The sequence below is a fragment of the Notolepis coatsorum genome (assembly GCF_963971535.1).
Source record: "Notolepis coatsorum genome assembly, chromosome: 1".
NCBI classification, from domain to species: Eukaryota; Metazoa; Chordata; class Actinopteri; order Aulopiformes; family Paralepididae; genus Notolepis; species Notolepis coatsorum.
In genome coordinates, this window is record NC_140165.1 from 117,100,893 (window position 1) to 117,125,942 (window position 25,050).

Genomic DNA, 25,050 nt, shown 5'->3' on the forward strand with positions numbered 1-25,050 from the left:
TGGGGAGGGTTTAGACTACCACATGTCTCCTCTGTCAGTCTGGGGAGGGTGTAGTCTTCCACATGCCTCCTCTGTCGGTCTGGGGAGGGTTTAGACTACCACGTGTCTCCTCTGTCAATCTGGGGAGGGTTTAGACTACCACATGTCTCCTCTGTCGGTCTGGGGAGGGTGTAGACTACCACATGTCTCCTCTGTCAGTCTGGGGAGGGTGTAGACTACCACATGTCTCCTCTGTCAGTCTGGGGAGGGTTTAGACTACCACATGTCTCCTCTGTCAGTCTGGGGAGGGTGTAGTCTTCCACATGCCTCCTCTGTCGGTCTGGGGAGGGTTTAGACTACCACGTGTCTCCTCTGTCAATCTGGGGAGGGTTTAGACTACCACGTGTCTCCTCTGTCGGTCTGGGGAGGGTTTAGACTACCACATGTCTCCTCTGTCAGTCTGGGGAGGGTGTAGTCTTCCACATGCCTCCTCTGTCGGTCTGGGGAGGGTTTAGACTACCACGTGTCTCCTCTGTCAGTCTGGGGAGGGTGTAGACTACCACATGTCTCCTCTGTTGGTGTGGGGAGGGTGTAGACTACCACATGTCTCCTCTGTCAGTCTGGGGAGGGTGTAGACTACCACATGTCTCCTCTGTCAGTCTGGGAAGGGTTTAGACTACCACATGTCTCCTCTGTCGGTCTGGGGAGGGTTTAGACTACCACATGTCTCCTCTGTCAGTCTGGGGAGGGTTTAGACTACCACATGTCTCCTCTGTTGGTGTCGGGAGGGTGTAGACTACCACATGCCTCCTCTGTTGGTCTGGGGAGGGTGTAGACTACCACATGCCTCCTCTGTCGGTCTGGGGAGGGTGTAGACTACCACATGCCTCCTCTGTCGGTCTGGGGAGGGTTTAGACTACCACATGGCTCCTCTGTCGGTCTGGGGAGGGTGTAGACTACCACATGCCTCCACTGTCGGTCTGGGGAGGGTGTAGACTACCACATGTCTCCTCTGTCAGTCTGGGGAGGGTGTAGACTACTACATGCCTCCTCTGTCGGTCTGGGGAGGGTGTAGACTACTACATGCCTCCTCTGATACATATTAAGTCACCAGCCGCTTCTTTTCACCTGACAGTGAGGAATTTGTCAATGAGTTTCATTGTCAATGAAAATCTTATGGAGGTGTTCATTCTAGAAGTTGGTTGTACTTTGGACTACAGCCTAGAGCAGGGGTAGGCAACCCTAGGCACGCGTGCCTGCATAGGCACGCGGGGGCATTTTCATAGGCACAGGGGGCAGCATTAAAAAAAATTATATATATATATATATATATATATTTTTTTTTTGCTTTGAAATAGTGACATATTTTGCACTGTTGTCGCATTTATCTTGTTGAAATCCTCCCACAAGTTCTTTTTACTACCACATATTTAATTGAGACCCTTTGTTTATTATTTCAATTTAACTGGAAATACATTGCTACATCATTCAGTAACATTTGCAGAGCCTTATAACAACACACATTATTACGGTCACCATTGTGACCAGTGGGATTAATCATCAAATTGTATTATTTATATTTATATTTCATTGAACATTGCACATGTTAAAAGCATTTTTTTTACTCAAAATGTGAGTATTACCAAGTCAACTTGTGTTCTTAAAACAATGACAATAAACATAGTTTTATTAGGTTGAAATAATGTGGTTGTGTACTTATTTTCCTGTTAACTTATTATGGTTTGAAAACTGAAAACCTTAATGCACAGTTACTGAACTCAATATTTTTAAGTTCTGGTAACTTATTATTATTATTTTTTTTACAGTGTAGTCTTGCGATCAATCAAAACTTATTTACACGATATACCTCACATTCACCCTCCATTCACATCCTGGTGTTCTCCTGGTGTTCTCCATTAGGCCTGTAGGTGGAGCTATGACAGCACCGATGGTGTGTGATGTGTGATGTGTCCAAAAATGAATGGGCAAATCTGCATTGCATCCCCCCCCCCCCCCCCAACTCAGATTTAGGGTTGATACAACCATCATAATAATATTGTTAATAATAACAATAACAATAATGACGTAATAATGTAAAAATTATCATTAAAAAGACCTGATAAATTTTTTTTTTGCGATGCATGGAATATTGTTGAGGCACACTAGTTACAACTATATTTCAAACAGGCACTCCATGTCAAAAACGTTGCTGACCCCTGGCTTAGAGGAAGCCTTTCTAACCAAGAGGATGATGTGACCATTTCACAGCTGGGCTACGTGTAAAGTTTCTATATTTGGTAGCCTAGGTCATGTACACAAGCTGGTTATGAGGGCCCTCCAGATATGCTGGTCTCTCTAAGAGAAGGGCCAAGCAGTTAGCAAGGTGTTGTTCAGTCCCTGCTGTGACTGGGAGCCGCTCAATATGGAGGAGACGCTGCTGTTTAAATGAACATTTCAGGTGGATAAGTCCTTGATGATTTTGTTCTATAGGGCCTTCATAGAGTGTTGTTTCCTTTGCTGCCATTTGTTGGTATGGAAACCTTGGCATTAAACAAAAGAATGCCCTTAACGGGATTGTGAGGGGGGCTAGCAAAATTGTAGGGGTACAATTCAGCTGTCTGGGTCATATATATGATGAGCAGGTGCTCAGGAAGGCGTCATCGATTAGAGCGGACAGCTCTCACCCCCTAAATCCGGAGTATCAATTATTGCCTTCCGGCCAACGTTTGGAGACCCCTGCAGCTAAAAACAATACATACAAATTCTCATTTATACCTACCTCTATTCGTGGAGGCAGGAGAGGGCAGCTTTGAGGTGGGTGGGTGGGGGGATGGTTGTGGTTGCTTGTTTGACTGTTGTCATGATCTGATCCTGCGACCATGTACTGTACATGTCTGTCTGTGTTCTTCTTGTTATGTATGTTTGCTGTATTTTTTTGGAGCTCCTATTTATCTGCTGTAACATGAATTGCCCAGTTTGGGACATACTAATAACCTTGACCTTGGCCTTTTTATATCCATGAAATGTTTTTATTTGTCTCTTACCTTTTCACCTGCTACTGTTATTTTCATCTTGTGTGTTATTATCCTGTTTGCATGCAACAATGTGGCCAGTCAGGCACTTTTTTAACTAACCGTCTCTCAATATTTGATTGCATTATTAGTGTCTTAGGTCCTTGACATATTTGTATTAATGTGGACATAAATCATTACAAATGTGTGTGTGTTTCTCAGGCAAAGGCAGCAATGGCTCCGCTAAAGAAGAAAGCAGAGAGTGAGTCTGTGCTTCTGTTCATATACTGTACGCCTCTATTTCTCTGAGGTTCCTCTTGTACAGGAGGTTCCGTTAGCCCAGTTGTTCCTAACTTGGGGCTAAGGTGTTCCCTCATATACTGTAGTTCTATGGTTGTCCCTACTAGTCTAGCGGATCTTGTTCCCTCATTAATAGTTCTATGGTTGTTCCCAGTGGCGGCCCGTGGATGCTTCGCCACTAGGGGCGCTATACCAAACATTTTGCAAACATGTACAGTACCACGCAACCAACTCATGGCAAGACGTGAGCGATTCGACTCACGCTCACGGCAATGAATCGGCTCTTATGAACGAGTCGCTCAGCTGTTACTACAACAACACACAACCAGTCAAATAAAGTATAGTCTAATTCACAACTTGAAACACAATATATAAATAGAAAAGTTAGAAACAAAACTCGCTCCGTCTCCAAACACAGGCAGATCTCTCCCTCTCTCCTTCTCTCTCTCACACACAGCGCGACGTGGAATCGATTCGTTACACAATCAGACCTATTATATACCAAGAATAACTTCAGTATGAGTACAGGGCTGTACACATATTTTGCATATTGTTAAACGAGCCAAGGCTAGCTATTAAACTATCGATATGAATCGAAAATCTGAGACCCTGATGTAAACAAGACAAACGTCTTTCTCTGGTCTGCATCCCCTTAACAATTGTGTGTATTGAGCCGTACTGTATTGTACCCATTCTGCAATCTGTTAATAAAGTTCTCATTCCTTCATTCATTCATTCATTCATTCAAACATAGACGATATTGAACAAGCCATAATCCACGTATTTTCAATCCAAACGCGAGAGAGAGAGAGAGAGAGAGAGAGAGAGAGAGAGAGAGAGACTCACTGTTTAGTTGACACGTCCAGGGCAGGAGGGCTTGCCTTGATAAAGTAGTGTTGATGTATTCCAGACCACTGTCCACTGTGTCCAGACTGCATCCGCCATATAGCTTGTTAGCCAAGTGTTAGCTTGTTAGCAGTTAGCAGCACCACACAATTCCTTTGTCCATTTCCGCTCGAACAGACTGCAAACTACCTGGCGTTCTATCGCCATGCTCTAAGACAAACTCTAACCTTAACCAACTTTGAAAGAGTGCCTAAGCTTAACAGTCTAAAGAACTTGCAGTCACGGCACGCTCTAAGACAAACAGCTGCCTGCATCAACAACAACACAACTATCTATACCACCAACGGACCAACCTAGGAATAAGCTAGAATTGGAACATTAGAAATTGGATTCGGCCAATCAGAGATCGTCTCTGTGAAATTCTGCTACGGAAAAAAATACTGGCGTCGGCCAATCAGAGAGCGTCTCCGCGAAATGCGGCTACAGAAATTCTTGACGCTACTGGCTAGACCGCTTCAAATCGCGCCCGGATTCCAACATAATAGTCATATTTCAACGCACAACGCGTTATGCACTGATTGGCTGTGACGGATACAGCGATCAAACTGTGACGCGCACTCAGAGCGCTATCGCGTCTAGCCCGGGCCGAGAAATACGAAAAAATAAAAAAACGTGATGTCACTTCCTGCTCAGGAAAACGAGTGTTTTTTATTTGAGATAATAACGTTATATTGTGCATTGGAAATACAAACATACTTAAAATGAGTAAATATTATTCATTTTAAACATGTTTATATTATTTATAGGGCTATAAAACAAAAAACTAAAAAGTTTTATTTTCTTCTCTGATTTAACAGCAGGTGGGGCGGCGCCCGTGCGCCCCTAGTGGCAGAGCCGCCACTGGTTGTTCCTACTAGTCTAGTGGATCTTGTTCCCTCATTAATAGTTCTATGGTTGTTCCTACTAGTCTAGTGGATCTTGTTCCCTCATTAATAGTTCTATGGTTGTTCCTACTAGTCTAGTGGATCTTGTTCCCTCATTAATAGTTCTATGGTTGTTCCTACTAGTCTAGTGGATCTTGTTCCCTCATTAATAGTTCTATGGTTGTTCCTACTAGTCTAGCGGATCTTGTTCCCTCATTAATAGTTCTATGGTTGTTCCTACTAGTCTAGCGGATCTTGTTCCCTCATTAATAGTTCTATGGTTGTTCCTACTAGTCTAGTGGATCTTGTTCCCTCATTAATAGTTCTATGGTTGTTCCTACTAGTCTAGTGGATCTTGTTCCCTCATTAATAGTTCTATGGTTGTTCCTACTAGTCTAGTGGATCTTGTTCCCTCATTAATAGTTCTATGGTTGTTCCTACTAGTCTAGTGGATCTTGTTCCCTCATTAATAGTTCTATGGTTGTTCCTACTAGTCTAGCGGATCTTGTTCCCTCATTAATAGTTCTATGGTTGTTCCTACTAGTCTAGTGGATCTTGTTCCCTCATTAATAGTTCTATGGTTGTTCCTACTAGTCTAGCGGATCTTGTTCCCTCATTAATAGTTCTATGGTTGTTCCTACTAGGCCTAAACAAATTGTTTGGTTCCGGTTGCCGACCGACCCTGCCGATTTAGGTGCGACCCAAATTATTTTACGAGTTAATTTTATGATTTGAATTTTTTATTTTTTGCAATAAAGTTTAGTTAAATCTTCAAAAAGTGCAGTCCATGTCAATAATGAGAATATATAAAAAGCAAGTATTTCACAAACAAAGAAATTCCCTATCCATAGTCGCCGTGGAAATTTTTTTTATAGAATAAATTCCCTACCTACCCATGGCCTTAACACTTTGGCTGCCATGGGTTAAATTCATTATCAACCGTAGGTTGCCGACTCTATTTGTCTATAGAGAAAGTCCCCTTCTTTGCAGGGCTATAACTTTTTAAATTCTATTGCTACATTGCCATTATTAGGGCCCATTCAAAGTCCTATATGTATTGTTCATTGTGTAGCAACGTTAAACTTTTTCATTCACATATTCATAGTAAAGTATGGTCTAATGTATAAGTATGTTTTCATCTCTTTCTGCAGCTTTCTCCAGAACGTGATCTATAGCCCCAAATACATTATATTGATGATGCAATACAGTTTTATGGCAATCAGCGCGATATAAAAAATTCCAACTAGACGTACTTCTAGAAGTTACTACACGTAATCTGATGTTGACCGGATGGGTGAGGGGGCGTTTATAATTCCGTGGGCAGCGTTATACCAATCATCTAATGTGGGTCAAATGTTGATAATAGCAGTTAGTATCGAAAACGGTAATTTTACACGCTAAAACTCACCCCAGTCTCCGCGCGCCGTTGGGCGATCATCGTAGAGTAGAAATTTTACCATTATGGGATGTCGATTTACCCGGTCCATCTCCAGCTTGTATAATGGTATATACGTCCAAATCATGTTGTTTATCGAGTTATTGGCAATCGATCGCTATGTAGTGTGTCGAGATCGAGCCTCGGGACCTATAGCGAGTGCCCGGAAGTAATACGGCCGACCAGCACAACCTCTACGGCACTTCCTGTTAAGCGATTGCGCCGATCGGCCACCAGATGGCGCTCCTGAACCGCCAGAGAGCTCAGTGGGTCCTCCTGGTGGATCTCAGGCCAGCGGAGGGGAAATATGAATCCGATCCCAGATTTTTGAAATATTGATATTAAAGACGCTGTAAAGCGTCTTCGGCAACTTGAGCATGGCCGGGAATGACGTGTTTAGGCGTTTTCCGGCAGCCAAAGTGTTAACTGACAACCAACAGGAACCAAACAATTAATTTTGTTAGGCCCTAGTCTAGTGGACTGCTGGCACAGCGCTAACACAGTGTGGAGAGAGGTCTGGCTTTGAGAGACTACTTGTACCAGTGGAACAAAATATCAGAGCTGAATGAAATGTATTCAGATTAATGCAATGTGTTGCACACGAGAGCTGTAAACATGTTGCTTGGTAGCTGTCACACAAAATCAGTTATATCACCTGTGGTAGCGAGCTAGCTAGCTGACGCTACAGAAAACAAAATGGAAACATGTTTGACACCACCGCCAGAAGCTGAAATGTTACAGCTGCATCAGCTTTTCTGTGTTCCAGGTAACGGTAACATGGCTCATGTTACAAAGCCAAGAGCAACAGTATGACACCTCTCCCTGGGATTCACGTCTAGTGAGGTCGACTCGGCGCCATTGTGCCTACAAAATAAAAGTATGACATGTATTTATTTTTAAATTAAATATAAAGCGGTTATCTTACTATGAGATGCAATAAATGCACATCAGAACACTATGGAACCTCAAGTTTAATGTTCAAATGAAAAGAGACTACAACATCTTTTACCATTTTATATATATATGGGGGGCATGACTGAAAAAGTTTGGGAAGAGGTTTCCGCATTCGTCAAGCTTAAAAAAAAAAAAGTTATATGGAGAGTGTTCTTTCATATTGCAGTTGTATAGTAATATGGAGTGTTCTTTCATATTGCAGTTGTATAGTAATATGGAGTGTTCTTTCATATTGCAGTTGTATAGTAATATGGAGTGTTCTTTCATATTGCAGTTGCATAGTAATATGGAGTGTTCTTTCATATTGCAGTTGTATAGTAATATGGAGTGTTCTTTCATATTGCAGTTGTATAGTAATATGGAGTGTTCTTTCATATTGCAGTTGTATAGTAATATGGAGTGTTCTTTCATATTGCAGTGGTATAGTAATATGGAGTGTTCTTTCATATTGCAGTTGTATAGTAATATGGAGTGTTCTTTCATATTGCAGTTGTATAGTAATATGGAGAGTTCTTTCATATTGCAGTTGTATAGTAATATGGAGTGTTCTTTCATATTGCAGTTGCATAGTAATATTGAGTGTTCTTTCATATTGCAGTTGTGTAGTAATATGGAGTGTTCTTTCATATTGCAGTTGCATAGTAATATGGAGTGTTCTTTCATATTGCAGTTGCATAGTAATATGGAGTGTTCTTTCATATTGCAGTTGCATAGTAATATGGAGTGTTCTTTCATATTGCAGTTGCATAGTAATATTGAGTGTTCTTTCATATTGCAGTTGTGTAGTAATATGGAGTGTTCTTTCATATTGCAGTTGCATAGTAATATGGAGTGTTCTTTCATATTGCAGTTGCATAGTAATATGGAGTGTTCTTTCATATTGCAGTTGCATAGTAATATGGAGTGTTCTTTCATATTGCAGTTGCATAGTAATATTGAGTGTTCTTTCATATTGCAGTTGTGTAGTAATATGGAGTGTTCTTTCATATTGCAGTTGCATAGTAATATGGAGTGTTCTTTCATATTGCAGTTGCATAGTAATATGGAGTGTTCTTTCATATTGCAGTTGTGTAGTAATATGGAGTGTTCTTTCATATTGCAGTTGCATAGTAATATGGAGTGTTCTTTCATATTGCAGTTGTATAGTAATATGGAGTGTTCTTTCATATTGCAGTTGCATAGTAATATGGAGTGTTCTTTCATATTGCAGTTGCATAGTAATATGGAGTGTTCTTTCATATTGCAGTTGCATAGTAATATGGAGAGTGTTCTTTCATATTGCAGTTGCATAGTAATATGGAGTGTTCTTTCATATTGCAGTTGCATAGTAATATGGAGAGTGTTCTTTCATATTGCAGTTGCATAGTAATATGGAGAGTTCTTTCATATTGCAGTTGTATAGTAATATGGAGAGTTCTTTCATATTGCAGTTGTATAGTAATATGGAGTGTTCTTTCATATTGCAGTTGCATAGTAATATGGAGAGTGTTCTTTCATATTGCAGTTGCATAGTAATATGGAGAGTTCTTTCATATTGCAGTTGCATAGTAATATGGAGTGTTCTTTCATATTGCAGTTGTATAGTAATATGGAGTGTTCTTTCATATTGCAGTTGCATAGTAATATGGAGAGTTCTTTCATATTGCAGTTGTATAGTAATATGGAGTGTTCTTTCATATTGCAGTTGTATAGTAATATGGAGTGTTCTTTCATATTGCAGTTGTATAGTAATATGGAGTGTTCTTTCATATTGCAGTTGTATAGTAATATGGAGTGTTCTTTCATATTGCAGTTGCATAGTAATATGGAGAGTTCTTTCATATTGCAGTTGTATAGTAATATGGAGTGTTCTTTCATATTGCAGTTGCATAGTAATATGGAGTGTTCTTTCATATTGCAGTTGTATAGTAATATGGAGTGTTCTTTCATATTGCAGTTGTATAGTAATATGGAGTGTTCTTTCATATTGCAGTTGCATAGTAATATGGAGAGTTCTTTCATATTGCAGTTGCATAGTAATATGGAGTGTTCTTTCATATTGCAGTTGCATAGTAATATGGAGAGAGTTCTTTCATATTGCAGTTGTATAGTAATATGGAGTGTTCTTTCATATTGCAGTTGTATAGTAATATGGAGTGTTCTTTCATATTGCAGTTGCATAGTAATATGGAGTGTTCTTTCATATTGCAGTTGCATAGTAATATGGAGTGTTCTTTCATATTGCAGTTGCATAGTAATATGGAGAGTTCTTTCATATTGCAGTTGTATAGTAATATGGAGTGTTCTTTCATATTGCAGTTGTATAGTAATATGGAGTGTTCTTTCATATTGCAGTTGTATAGTAATATGGAGTGTTCTTTCATATTGCAGTTGCATAGTAATATGGAGTGTTCTTTCATATTGCAGTTGTATAGTAATATGGAGTGTTCTTTCATATTGCAGTTGTATAGTAATATGGAGAGTTCAAGTTCAAGTTCAAGTTCTTTAATAGTTGTCATACAGAAGTACAGAATACTTTCATACAAAATGCTTCTTACTGTTACGCTCCAGAGACTGTGCTAGACAAGATAGTATCAAATAACATAATAACATAATATAGCATGAATTTAGAAGAAGAAAATGAGGTCACAGTGTTCGGTATAGACATATGTACAATGTTCTGAGTTACCATATAATATACAATACACAATACTATGCAGTGTACTAATGTACAGTACTATCTAGTGCAAAGCAGAAATGGGATGAGGTACAATTTTAGGTACAATTTACAGTAAGGTGTACGAGTTGTAGTGCAATCCTTCATCCATAAATATAAAGTGTGGGGAGTGGGTGCTACAGTGTGTTTGTTTAAAGTGGGTGTGTGCTATAAGTGTGTGGAGTGGGTGCTACAGTGTGTTTGTTTAAAGTGAGTGTGTGCGTGTGGATGTGTGTGCTATGTGCGTTTGGTGGTTGTTGTTGTGTAGTGTTCATTCATTGTTCGTTTAGCAGCCTGATGGCCTGGGGATAGAAGCTTCTTCTGAGTCTTTCTGTGCTCGCCTTGAGACTCCTGTATCGCTTGCCTGACCGCAGCAGTTCAAAGAGGCAGTTGTTCGGGTGACTGGAGTCTTTAATGATTCTCTTAGCCTTGCCCTTGCAACGCTTGTAGTAAATGTTCTGGAGGGTGGGGAGCCCCCCTCCAATTGTGCGTTCGGCTGAACGTGTCACTCTTTGTAGTCTGCTTTGGTCTTGTGCAGTGCTATTCCCAAACCAGGAGGTGATGTTGCCGGTCAAGAGTGTGTTCTTTCATATTGCAGTTGTATAGTAACATGGAGTGTTCTTTCATATTGCAGTTGCATAGTAATATGGAGAGTTCTTTCATATTGCAGTTGCATAGTAATATGGAGTGTTCTTTCATATTGCAGTTGTATAGTAATATGGAGTGTTCTTTCATATTGCAGTTGCATAGTAATATGGAGAGTGTTCTTTCATATTGCAGTTGCATAGTAATATGGAGTGTTCTTTCATATTGCAGTTGTATAGTAATATGGAGTGTTCTTTCATATTGCAGTTGCATAGTAATATGGAGTGTTCTTTCATATTGCAGTTGTGTAGTAATATGGAGTGGTCTTTCATATTGCAGTTGTATAGTAACATGGAGTGTTCTTTCATATTGCAGTTGTATAGTAATATGGAGTGTTCTTTCATATTGCAGTTGTATAGTAATATGGAGTGTTCTTTCATATTGCAGTTGCATAGTAATATGGAGTGTTCTTTCATATTGCAGTTGTATAGTAATATGGAGTGTTCTTTCATATTGCAGTTGCATAGTAATATGGAGTGTTCTTTCATATTGCAGTTGCATAGTAATATGGAGTGTTCTTTCATATTGCAGTTGCATAGTAATATGGAGAGTGTTCTTTCATATTGCAGTTGCATAGTAATATGGAGTGTTCTTTCATATTGCAGTTGCATAGTAATATGGAGAGTGTTCTTTCATATTGCAGTTGCATAGTAATATGGAGAGTTCTTTCATATTGCAGTTGTATAGTAATATGGAGAGTTCTTTCATATTGCAGTTGTATAGTAATATGGAGTGTTCTTTCATATTGCAGTTGCATAGTAATATGGAGAGTGTTCTTTCATATTGCAGTTGCATAGTAATATGGAGAGTTCTTTCATATTGCAGTTGCATAGTAATATGGAGTGTTCTTTCATATTGCAGTTGTATAGTAATATGGAGTGTTCTTTCATATTGCAGTTGCATAGTAATATGGAGAGTTCTTTCATATTGCAGTTGTATAGTAATATGGAGTGTTCTTTCATATTGCAGTTGTATAGTAATATGGAGTGTTCTTTCATATTGCAGTTGTATAGTAATATGGAGTGTTCTTTCATATTGCAGTTGTATAGTAATATGGAGTGTTCTTTCATATTGCAGTTGCATAGTAATATGGAGAGTTCTTTCATATTGCAGTTGTATAGTAATATGGAGTGTTCTTTCATATTGCAGTTGCATAGTAATATGGAGTGTTCTTTCATATTGCAGTTGTATAGTAATATGGAGTGTTCTTTCATATTGCAGTTGTATAGTAATATGGAGTGTTCTTTCATATTGCAGTTGCATAGTAATATGGAGAGTTCTTTCATATTGCAGTTGCATAGTAATATGGAGTGTTCTTTCATATTGCAGTTGCATAGTAATATGGAGAGAGTTCTTTCATATTGCAGTTGTATAGTAATATGGAGTGTTCTTTCATATTGCAGTTGTATAGTAATATGGAGTGTTCTTTCATATTGCAGTTGCATAGTAATATGGAGTGTTCTTTCATATTGCAGTTGCATAGTAATATGGAGTGTTCTTTCATATTGCAGTTGCATAGTAATATGGAGAGTTCTTTCATATTGCAGTTGTATAGTAATATGGAGTGTTCTTTCATATTGCAGTTGTATAGTAATATGGAGTGTTCTTTCATATTGCAGTTGTATAGTAATATGGAGTGTTCTTTCATATTGCAGTTGCATAGTAATATGGAGTGTTCTTTCATATTGCAGTTGTATAGTAATATGGAGTGTTCTTTCATATTGCAGTTGTATAGTAATATGGAGAGTTCAAGTTCAAGTTCAAGTTCTTTAATAGTTGTCATACAGAAGTACAGAATACTTTCATACAAAATGCTTCTTACTGTTACGCTCCAGAGACTGTGCTAGACAAGATAGTATCAAATAACATAATAACATAATATAGCATGAATTTAGAAGAAGAAAATGAGGTCACAGTGTTCGGTATAGACATATGTACAATGTTCTGAGTTACCATATAATATACAATACACAATACTATGCAGTGTACTAATGTACAGTACTATCTAGTGCAAAGCAGAAATGGGATGAGGTACAATTTTAGGTACAATTTACAGTAAGGTGTACGAGTTGTAGTGCAATCCTTCATCCATAAATATAAAGTGTGGGGAGTGGGTGCTACAGTGTGTTTGTTTAAAGTGGGTGTGTGCTATAAGTGTGTGGAGTGGGTGCTACAGTGTGTTTGTTTAAAGTGAGTGTGTGCGTGTGGATGTGTGTGCTATGTGCGTTTGGTGGTTGTTGTTGTGTAGTGTTCATTCATTGTTCGTTTAGCAGCCTGATGGCCTGGGGATAGAAGCTTCTTCTGAGTCTTTCTGTGCTCGCCTTGAGACTCCTGTATCGCTTGCCTGACCGCAGCAGTTCAAAGAGGCAGTTGTTCGGGTGACTGGAGTCTTTAATGATTCTCTTAGCCTTGCCCTTGCAACGCTTGTAGTAAATGTTCTGGAGGGTGGGGAGCCCCCCTCCAATTGTGCGTTCGGCTGAACGTGTCACTCTTTGTAGTCTGCTTTGGTCTTGTGCAGTGCTATTCCCAAACCAGGAGGTGATGTTGCCGGTCAAGAGTGTGTTCTTTCATATTGCAGTTGTATAGTAACATGGAGTGTTCTTTCATATTGCAGTTGCATAGTAATATGGAGAGTTCTTTCATATTGCAGTTGCATAGTAATATGGAGTGTTCTTTCATATTGCAGTTGTATAGTAATATGGAGTGTTCTTTCATATTGCAGTTGCATAGTAATATGGAGAGTGTTCTTTCATATTGCAGTTGCATAGTAATATGGAGTGTTCTTTCATATTGCAGTTGTATAGTAATATGGAGTGTTCTTTCATATTGCAGTTGCATAGTAATATGGAGTGTTCTTTCATATTGCAGTTGTGTAGTAATATGGAGTGGTCTTTCATATTGCAGTTGTATAGTAACATGGAGTGTTCTTTCATATTGCAGTTGTATAGTAATATGGAGTGTTCTTTCATATTGCAGTTGTATAGTAATATGGAGTGTTCTTTCATATTGCAGTTGCATAGTAATATGGAGTGTTCTTTCATATTGCAGTTGCATAGTAATATGGAGTGTTCTTTCATATTGCAGTTGCATAGTAATATGGAGAGTTTTTTCATATTGCAGTTGCATAGTAATATGGAGTGTTCTTTCATATTGCAGTTGTATAGTAATATGGAGTGTTCTTTCATATTGCAGTTGTATAGTAATATGGGGTGTTCTTTCATATTGCAGTTGTATAGTAATATGGAGTGTTCTTTCATATTGCAGTTGTATAGTAATATGGAGAGAGTTCTTTCATATTGCAGTTGTATAGTAATATGGAGTGTTCTTTCATATTGCAGTTGTATAGTAATATGGAGTGTTCTTTCATATTGCAGTTGCATAGTAATATGGAGAGTGTTCTTTCATATTGCAGTTGCATAGTAATATGGAGAGTTCTTTCATATTGCAGTTGCATAGTAATATGGAGTGTTCTTTCATATTGCAGTTGTATAGTAATATGGAGTGTTCTTTCATATTGCAGTTGCATAGTAATATGGAGAGTTCTTTCATATTGCAGTTGTATAGTAATATGGAGTGTTCTTTCATATTGCAGTTGTATAGTAATATGGAGTGTTCTTTCATATTGCAGTTGTATAGTAATATGGAGAGTTCTTTCATATTGCAGTTGCATAGTAATATGGAGTGTTTTTTCATATTGCAGTTGTATAGTAATATGGAGTGTTCTTTCATATTGCAGTTGTATAGTAATATGGAGTGTTTTTTCATATTGCAGTTGCATAGTAATATGGAGTGTTCTTTCATGTTGCAGTTGTATAGTAATATGGAGTGTTCTTTCATATTGCAGTTGCATAGTAATATGGAGTGTTCTTTCATATTGCAGTTGCATAGTAATATGGAGTGTTCTTTCATATTGCAGTTGTATAGTAATATGGAGTGTTCTTTCATATTGCAGTTGCATAGTAATATGGAGAGTGTTCTTATTGCCATGTTAGTATGGCATCCATAGAAATAGGTTCAGTCATATGTTTTACCCTAGAGAATTAAACTGTCTCTAATATTACCCTCTCTCTTTTTCTCTCTCTCTTTTTCGCGCTCTCTCTCTCTCTCTCTCTCTCTCGCTCAGAGCGGTGATGGCGGGCTTCATGGAGGAGTCGGTGGTAGCCAAACCAAACTTGACACACAGACAGACAGACACTTAATCCAGCTTTACAACCACAGATTGTATAATTGACTGACACCCAACTACTGACTGACATTTAGAGATATTTCACTTTAGTAGAACTTTTCAAATAAATCTGCAGTCTTACCTCTATCTAAAGTCAGAAATATAGTATTTAGACTAAATGAATGGATGTGAATGAGGAGCCTGACGAGTGAATGGAAGTGAATGAGGAGGAATGTTGGTGTTGACAGTGGACGACAGGGACAGCAGTGGTCGCTAGGTTACTGCTGAGAACTTGACAAGTTCTACTAAGTCTAAGTGAAATATCCCTTTAAATACTGTTTCCAACATTCTGTTAACCATGTTAACACTTTCAGTGCCCAGCAGGGGGCGCACATTTAGTGCTTGAATGCCCACCATCCACTTCAATGTTAGCGTTAATATCGCCTAATCTATGTTTTAAATTATGTGTCTAATCTTCCCGTCGCTTATCAATGACTCATTTTCCAGTCAACATTGTCGAAGCGGAATGTTTTTTTATCGGTTCATTTCCGTTTTATAGCATTTTGAAAAGCTGTCGTTTTCAAGGAAAATAAAAAAGATTCCGTGATAAACGCCCTGTACTGGAATATTCTAGAACGTTGTAATTTTTTGGCCTATTTATTAATCGTTTTCAAATAAACAAATTATCGATAGTATATGTGTATATATGTGTATAACGTATGCACGCTGGTGCCGCGAGCTGAAAATCGATTCTCTTAGTTCCTGATCGCTTGCACAGCCAAACAGCCATATCACACATAGGGGAAAAGCTTATATCTCCGTGAAAACAGGTCTGATTATCCTAAGACTGGTAAAATAGATTCCTTACCTGAGTTCAGATGGTATCCAAAAAGATTATTCCAATTCCTGATCGCCATTCCAAAAATCGATCCTTTTATTGATCCAATGCAACGTACTGTAAACACATATTCCACGCTGTTCTGAGGCTCCACAATGACTGGGATCATCTCCGGTTACATGCGTGAGAAGTAAAATGTGGATTCCGGAGTTTTTTTTTCTCATCCATTTTCATTGAGTCCATTCCAAAAGGGTGCATTACCATCTGGGAGACGATAGGGGGCGCTTTTTTCACATCTGAGCTCCTGGTGGGGCTGGTTTCCCAACAGTAGACTCGGTTGATGAAATATGAATTCAGATCGCTAATAAAAAATAATCACGCTAATTGTCGTGGTGGGCATTCAGAGGGCGGACTGCTAACACGTGTTATGTTGTCCGTGGCATCCAAAGTGTTAAGCAACCACATAGCAACCAATCAACCAATTTAAAATAACTTCTTATTGATATGAATGACAACCATGTATTTATATAACAGTTTATTATGATGATTAAAATTGTAATCTTTTACAATACAGACTTTGTATTTGTGTGTCTGCACTTATCTTGTGTGTGTGTGTGTGTGTGTGTGTGTGTGTGTGTGTGTGTGTGTGTGTGTGTGTGTGTGTGTGTGTGTGTGTGTGTGTGTGTGTGTGTGTGTGTGTGTGTGTGTGTGTGTGTGTGTGTGTGTGTGTGTGTGTGTGTGTGTGTGTGTGTGTGTGTGTGTGTGTGTGTGTGTGTGTGTGATAGAATAGTTTATTGATTTAGAATGGAAATCCCACATATACATTTGATCACAATATGAACAGGTATACAGGTATATTTCTCCATTTACCAATAGGATTCAAATAAACACAATAAAGCCATAGGCTTGTTTCCATTGTGGTCCTTCATCATTGGTGTCAGTGGATTTATGTACTGGTGTGTGGACATGGGTGTTTGTAGTGTCTATGTCAGGATGTGTGGTATAAAAAATACATACAATAATATTCCATTTTATAGACAATAAAAGAATAAAAGGGAATAACACATATAAAAAACCCTTTGGCCACTACTCCCAGCTTCTGCTACTTATGATCCACCTCTTTAAAACTGTTTTAAAAGTGGAGAAGGGGTTTATGGGCTTCAACTCCATTGGTAGGCTATTCCATTGTACTGCTGCTGAATATAGGAATGAGTTTTGGCCTATTTTTCTATTGCATCTCACTGGGACAATGTCTGTAGGACTCCCCCTGGTGGCATGTCCGTGTACATCCCTTACCATGTTAAAATATCCTCTAATATTGAGGGACAGTATTCCCAAGTATCCTGTGTCATGTTGAGTTTTATTTGAGAGACCCTCTCCTCAACCCTGAGCCATTTGAGGCTGTTAAAATGTGTCTGTGTAAGGTGAGTCCTGGGATGGAGTTTTAAAATCATTCTAACTAATTTGTTCTGAGCTGTCTGTAGCCTACCTTTCAGTGCTACTGTGATGCCAGTGTACCAGGAGGAGCATGCGTAGTCATAATGACATTGGATCAGTGCCCCTGCCAGGACTTCCATTGCTTACCTGTTAATATAGGTGGACACTACAGAGAAATTTTATTCTCTGATTGATCTTTGTGACCACCTTTTGTGCCATGCTCACCCCTGATAAGGTGTTGTCCAAAACACATCCTAAGTATGTGACTTCCTCCTTTGCTGTTACCTCGATATCTCCTACCACTACCTTGAACCCAGGAGACCTCTTAAGTCGTATGGCCGAGCCAAAAAGGATAGCTTCGGTTTTAACCAGGTGGAGGGATAACCTGTTTTTGACCAGCCAATGACTGATCTTGACAAGCTCTAGACTGAGTGACCTCTCTACTTCTCTTTTGTCCTGATGGGAGACCATGAGTGCAGCATCGTCCACAAATAAAAACAGTTTACAATCACATGCAGTTTTCATGTCATTGACATATAAAAGAAATAAAAGTGTGTGTGTGTGTGTGTGTGTGTTCCTCTACTTGTGGGGACCAAATCTCCCCATGGACTGATCTCATCTTTCTATACTTATGGGGACTGCCATGGGTTGGATTTACTCATTGTCAATGTACACACAAGGCGATTGAACTGTGTCTTTCCACATATCCCTCCTAGTTAGCCACACACACACACACACAGTCCTACACACATATCCCTCCTAGTTAGCCACACACACACAGTCCTACACACATATCCCTCCTAGTTAGCCACACACACACACAGTCCTACACACATATCCCTCCTAGTTAGCCACACACACACACACAGTCCTACACACATATCCCTCCTAGTTAGCCACACACACACACACAGTCCTACACACATATCCCTCCTAGTTAGCCACACACACACACAGTCCTACACACATATCCCTCCTAGTTAGCCACACACACACAGTCCTACACACATATCCCTCCTAGTTAGCCACACACACACACACAGTCCTACACACATATCCCTCCTAGTTAGCCACACACACACACACACACACACACAGTCCTACACACATATCCCTCCTAGTTAGCCACACACACACACACACACACAGTCCTACACACATATCCCTCCTAGTTAGCCACACACACACACAGTCCTACACACATATCCCTCCTAGTTAGCCACACACACACACACAGTCCTACACACATATCCCTCCTAGTTAGCCACACACACACACACACACACACACACAGTCCTACACACATATCCCTCCTAGTTAGCCACACACACACACAGTCCTACACACATATCCCTCCTAGTTAGCCACACACACACACACACACACACACAGTCCTACACACATATCCCTCCTAGTTAGCCACACACACACAGTCCTACACACATATCCCTCCTAGTTAGCCACACACACACAGTCCTACACACATATCCCTCCTAGTTAGCCACACACACACACACACACAGTCCTACACACATATCCCTCCTAGTTAGCCACACACACACACAGTCTCCTACACACATATCACTCCTAGTTAGCCACACACACACACACACACACAGTCCTACACACATATCCCTCCTAGTTAGCCACACACACACAGTCCTACACACATATCCCTCCTAGTTAGCCACACACACACAGTCCTACACACATATCCCTCCTAGTTAGCCACACACACACACACACACACACACAGTCCTACACACATATCCCTCCTAGTTAGCCACACACACACACAGTCCTACACACATATCCCTCCTAGTTAGCCACACACACACACACAGTCCTACACACATATCCCTCCTAGTTAGCCACACACACACACACAGTCCTACACACATATCCCTCCTAGTTAGCCACACACACACAGTCCTACACACATACTGTATCCCTCCTAGTTAGCCACACACACACAGTCTACCAACACATGCATTTGAGGTCAGAAGTCAGGCCTGCAGTTCTGGGGGTTCAGTGCCTTGCTCAAGGGCACTTAGGCAGAGATGCTGGGCAGTGGCACCACAGATGTGATTGCCACACCATCCTTACGTTGCTGGCTCAGAACTGGAATACACCCACCTGCCGGTAGGAATTGATTGCACATATTATTGTGATTAACTGTCGTCCTCATAAGGGCATGCATTAGTTGACAGTACAGATTCATTACAATAGGCAGCAAATTACCATTAAATAACTTATAATAAATGTCAATAAGCATCAGTCATTTTGGTTGAACAGTGACACTATTTGTGTCCATTTAGTGTATAATTTAGTATTGAAAGTTAAATGTGAAAGTTTCATTGTGCAGGTTTATACTCACAACAACCAGTCTTGGTATTGAGGTGTAGTGTCTCTTTGTTCCAAGTCTCTGGTACTGGAATGGGTATTCAATTCAATTTAATGCAAACCTTTATTTATTCTCGAAAGGGACAATTGAGGTCACCCTCACTTTCAATGTCGTCGAGACGTAGACATTTCAATGCATACATATTTTTTTTTACAATATAATAATAAACAATAATTTAAAAAAAGTATATATACATACATAATTTTATTAAAGATCAATGTTTATTAGCTACATGACCAAGGCTGGTGGACTTTGTTTTCGGTACAGTATGTTATACCACAAAAAGATAGTACATATATGTGTGTGTGCTCATGTGTACTTGTGAGTGGAGAGTTCAGTGTTCTGATGGCCTGGGGGAAGAAGCTCTTTTTCCCAGAAAGCGTGTGACATCATGCATTCCTGTAAATTACCTTTAAACCAGTCCAGCAAGGTGATCTCCATAGCTGGTATATAAATACAGTATATTGACTATGAACTGAAAGAAAAAAAGTGAGTGACGAGTCCAGTAACATTGGAATCACAGGGACACAGAGTTACAGAGTCACAGAGGTGAGTGGAAACTGTCTGCCGCTTTACATGATCAAAGAACTCAGTATGACAGGCTCATGGGGATAAATCATGGAAGTCATCATAATAGTAAGAAATGGCATTAACTACAGCTATTTTCTATCAATTTCCAAATAATTTGAGGTTGGTTGCAGTGGCGTCGTTTGAGTAAAAGGCAAGGTATCGGGGGGGGGGGGGGGGGGTTGTGAAGGTGGATTTTTTTTGTCAAATCAGTTGTGCAATAGTCACTTTTGGTGAGTTGTTTCTATACAATTCAGTTATATGACATTTAGGTATGACACAGGACTACTGCACAAGCATTTTTAGTATAGAAATGTGTCAACAGACTAAAGCAGGGAACCACAATATTTTGCATACGAATTGTGCAGAATGTAATATCATAACTGTCTATTATTTTTCTTGCAATTGAGCCAATTTTCCTTAGGTACGGTTTTGAGGTGTGTGTTCAACAGAATGTCAAAAACACATTCACAAAAAGTATGGGTTAGGCTACTGAATGCTGAACTGCACTGTTATAATCACTAAGCCAGACCTTACCTGTGTCCCTGTATCACTTGTCTCTGCTGCCCTTTGATTAAAAAACGTCCCTATGTCCATTTTCCTTTTTTTTTTGGCATATTTCAGTTAGTCACAGTAAAAGTCACCTAGTAAAAGTGAGATAATTGACAATATCAAAACATGCTAGGGCTGTACCGAATAGTTCGAAGCTTCGTTCATAATGTTGACATTCGAATTCTAAATCAACATAAAATAAAATTATAATTTTTTTTTATTTTTATTTAAATGTTTTATTTGCCAAGGTATGGCGAGTGACATACCTTGCCATACCAGAACGACGCCCCTGGTTGGTTGTCATCAATGAAATTGGTTGTTTTAATTCGCCAAATGCAATTTAGTTGAGAAGCAAATGAAATGGAAGAAGTCTTAGTTTAGAACTACGGTAGATACTACCAAAATATTAATTCTGATATGGTCTACTCTATAATATATGTTATAGGTACAGGGGTGTAAAGTACTTGAGTAATTGTACTTCGTTACAATACTTAAGTACTGTTTTGGGGGATTTGTACTTTACTCGAGTATTATTAGGTTTGTATACTTTGTACCTTTACTCCATTACATTTCAGAGAAAAAAAACATACTTTTTACTCCTTACATTTAAAATGCAGACCTACAAAGTACAAACCTCGCAGGTCCAACCATTTTAATTAGTATATTTGAATTGTTCTGGCCAAACTAACGTTAACGTTATTAATCCTGCGACCGCAGGTAAACAGCCAATCAAATCCCCATCAGACGAGCATCCATGGCCCTATCTACATAAAAAATACATAGTTCAAGGACTCCAACCTTATAGTGTTGTTGAGTTGCCATCATTCAAAAACCTGATAAATGGTTTGCGACCAAGCACTAACATCATTACGAGGCCCACTGTCCGCTCGAAGATCAGCAAAGCTGCTCAAACCATGAAAGACAAAGTCACTGCTGCTATGAGTGAAGTTGAATGGACAACAACAGATTGCTGGACAGCCCGACGAAGAAGTTTCATTGGGGTAACCGCTCACTGGATCGACACTGAACGCTTTGAAATGCGTTCTGCTGCACTTGCCTGCAGAAGACTGAAGGGCTCCCATACTTTCAATGTTTTGGCCAGTGACTTAAACCAGGGGTTCTCAACCTTTCTGCTGCCAAGGCACCCCTGTGTCCAATAAAATATTCCAGGGCACCCCTATATACGATAAAGACTTTTCCGGTACTGTCTTTTTTGCTACAATGATGACAAAAGTGCTTGCTTTCAAAATAAGGTCTAAATGGCTTAGTACTGTTGACATTACACTGCTTGTAGTAGTAAATCAAATAGCATATTTTTTAAAGGGGAACTATCTTATAAATGGCCTTTTTGAGTGTTTAGCATTGTTTCCTAGCTATGTGAACTTATATTAATATGATCTATGTCTCAAAATTCTCATATTGCTGCTCTTTTCACTATAAAACTCAGTTAACCATAACGTAGTTATGGTTAGATTTATATATTGGGGGGGGATATATCATATTTTCCATATAATCAAAAAGTGGTGGAGCAAGATCATACCTTTGCTCCCCCAAGTTCAATAGTGGGAGAGCAGAGATGCTCCGAATGCTCTTATGGCCAGGCGTCTATGATTCACTGATACAAAGTAAAATAGTGCAGTGCAATAAAATAGTTAGTAAAATAGAAAAAATAATGCAATAGTGCATTGCAATAAAATAGTTATCATCGTATTTAATCGGGAGGCCGGTAAGGAGTGCATTACAGTAGTCGAGTTGGCTTGAGATAAAGGCATGGATCTGGTTTTCAGCGTCCTTTTGATTTATAAATGGCCGTACTTTAGCTATGTTTCTAAGGTGGAAGAATTAAGTTTTTGTCAACTTGTTGATTGTGATTTAAAGCTTAGGTCTGAGTCTACCATAACACCAAGACTTAACTCACTCAAATACAGTTAGCAGCTGGATAGACCACAGATGGAAATTAGCTTCTGCTAAATCTGGTGCAAACATATTTTCATGTAACAATGATGAATTGTAAAAAAATAATTTTTTTTTTTTTTTTTTTTTTTAAATAGATTCGGGGCTTTTCAGAATACATCCGGGGCTTGAGCCCAGGTAGCCACCCCCTAGCTCCGCCCCTGGCGAAGACGCCGCTGCGCAGTGGTTTAGGAGCCCAGGCTCAAAACAGCTCGAGATCTTGAGGTCGAAAAATGCTGTTTTTGAGGACTTGATTAGAAATACAAAACAATGAATAAAAAAAATATATATATTACAGAGGTGTTCCATAGACTCACAGGAATTGTGTAAAAGTGCCCAAATAGTGAAAGAAATAGTAAAATAGTTCCCCTTTAAGTAATGATTTTCAGGGTGCCAGGGTGGTGCACGGCCATCCCGGGTTCGACTCCCGGACCCGGCGACCTTTGCCGAATGTCTTCCCCCATATCTCTCTCCCATCCTTCCTCTCTGCCGGACTTATCCAATAAACAAATGAAAAAGCTACCAAAACATTAAAAAAAATTATGATTTTCAGTTTTTGAGAAATGGTCAAACTTATCCAAATGTGGTATTTTCATGGAAAACAGTGCAGCTGCAACAGATAGCACTTTAGTGATCATTTTCTTTAATCATATAAAAAGATATATATATATTTCTTTTTTTGAGAAATCTCAAGGCACCCCTGGCAGCTTAATTATTAAAGGTAACCAACTAGCGTCTAGCCACGGCCCCGCGGCGACGCGGCAGCGGCCGCAGAGCTCTGCCGCGGCATTATGCAGCCGTAATTCCCCCTCTTTTAACATCGACGGTTAGCTCAACTGGTTCGCCGCCTTGCTGTGGATCCTGCGGTGCGTTGGTGACAAGTTTGAATACCTTAAATTTTTTATTTTATTTTTTTTAACTTGCATTCTTTCGCCGGTTAAGTTTAGGCATTGTTTCGGAGTTGGTTAAGTTTAGGGTTAAGTTTAGGCATTGTTTCGGAGTTGGTTAAGGTTAGAAGGGTTAAGTTTAGGCATTCTTTCGGAGTTGGTTAAGGTTATGGTTAAGTTTAGGCATTGTTTTGGAGTTGGTTAAGGTTAGGGTTAAGTTTAGGCATTGTTTTGGAGTTGGTTAAGGTTAGGGTTAAGTTTAGGCATTCTTTCGGAGTTGGTTAAGGTTAGGGTTAAGTTTAGGCATTGTTTCGGAGTTGGTTAAGGTTAGAGTTTGTCGCAGAGCATGGGAACATTTTTTTTTTTTTTTTTTTTTTTTAAATAGATTCGGGGCTTTTCAGAATACATCCGGGGCTTGAGCCCAGGTAGCCACCCCCTAGCTCCGCCCCTGGCGAAGACGCCGCTGCGCAGTGGTTTAGGAGCCCAGGCTCAAAACAGCTCGAGATCTTGAGGTCGAAAAATGCTGTTTTTGAGGACTTGATTAGAAATACAAAACAATGAATAAAACAAATATATATATTACAGAGGTGTTCCATAGACTCACAGGAATTGTGTAAAAGTGCCCAAATAGTGAAAGAAATAGTAAAATAGTTCCCCTTTAAGTAATGATTTTCAGGGTGCCAGGGTGGTGCACGGCCATCCCGGGTTCGACTCCCGGACCCGGCGACCTTTGCCGAATGTCTTCCCCCATATCTCTCTCCCATCCTTCCTCTCTGCCGGACTTATCCAATAAACAAATGAAAAAGCTACCAAAACATTAAAAAAAATTATGATTTTCAGTTTTTGAGAAATGGTCAAACTTATCCAAATGTGGTATTTTCATGGAAAACAGTGCAGCTGCAACAGATAGCACTTTAGTGATCATTTTCTTTAATCATATAAAAAAATATATATATATTTCTTTTTTTGAGAAATCTCAAGGCACCCCTGGCAGCTTAATTATTAAAGGTAACCAACTAGCGTCTAGCCACGGCCCCGCGGCGACGCGGCAGCGGCCGCAGAGCTCTGCCGCGGCATTATGCAGCCGTAATTCCCCCTCTTTTAACATCGACGGTTAGCTCAACTGGTTCGCCGCCTTGCTGTGAATCCTGCGGTGCGTTGGTGACAAGTTTGAATACATTCAATTTTTTATTTTATTTTTTTTAACTTGCATTCTTTCGCCGGTTAAGTTTAGGCATTGTTTCGGAGTTGGTTAAGTTTAGGGTTACGTTTAGGCATTGTTTCGGAGTTGGTTAAGGTTAGAAGGGTTAAGTTTAGGCATTCTTTCGGAGTTGGTTAAGGTTATGGTTAAGTTTAGGCATTGTTTTGGAGTTGGTTAAGGTTAGGGTTAAGTTTAGGCATTGTTTTGGAGTTGGTTAAGGTTAGGGTTAAGTTTAGGCATTCTTTCGGAGTTGGTTAA

At 39.6% G+C, this 25,050-nt stretch overlaps 1 protein-coding gene across 2 annotated transcripts in view; it reads left to right on the plus strand.

Moving 5' to 3' along the window:
* Positions 1 to 16,448, plus strand: part of brms1 (BRMS1 transcriptional repressor and anoikis regulator) — a 43,142-nt gene extending 26,694 nt beyond the window's left edge. Inside the window, exons 9-10 of one of the 2 annotated variants that reach the window (XM_084318558.1) lie at positions 3,213 to 3,252; positions 14,912 to 16,448. In XM_084318558.1, coding sequence (XP_084174684.1) covers positions 3,213 to 3,252; positions 14,912 to 14,919 — 48 coding nt within the window. In that variant the 3' untranslated portion in view covers positions 14,920 to 16,448. The remainder of the gene's footprint in view (positions 1 to 3,212; positions 3,253 to 14,911) is intronic. The other variant, XM_084318557.1, reaches the window with a different exon arrangement.
* The last annotated feature ends 8,602 nt before the right edge of the window (positions 16,449 to 25,050 follow it).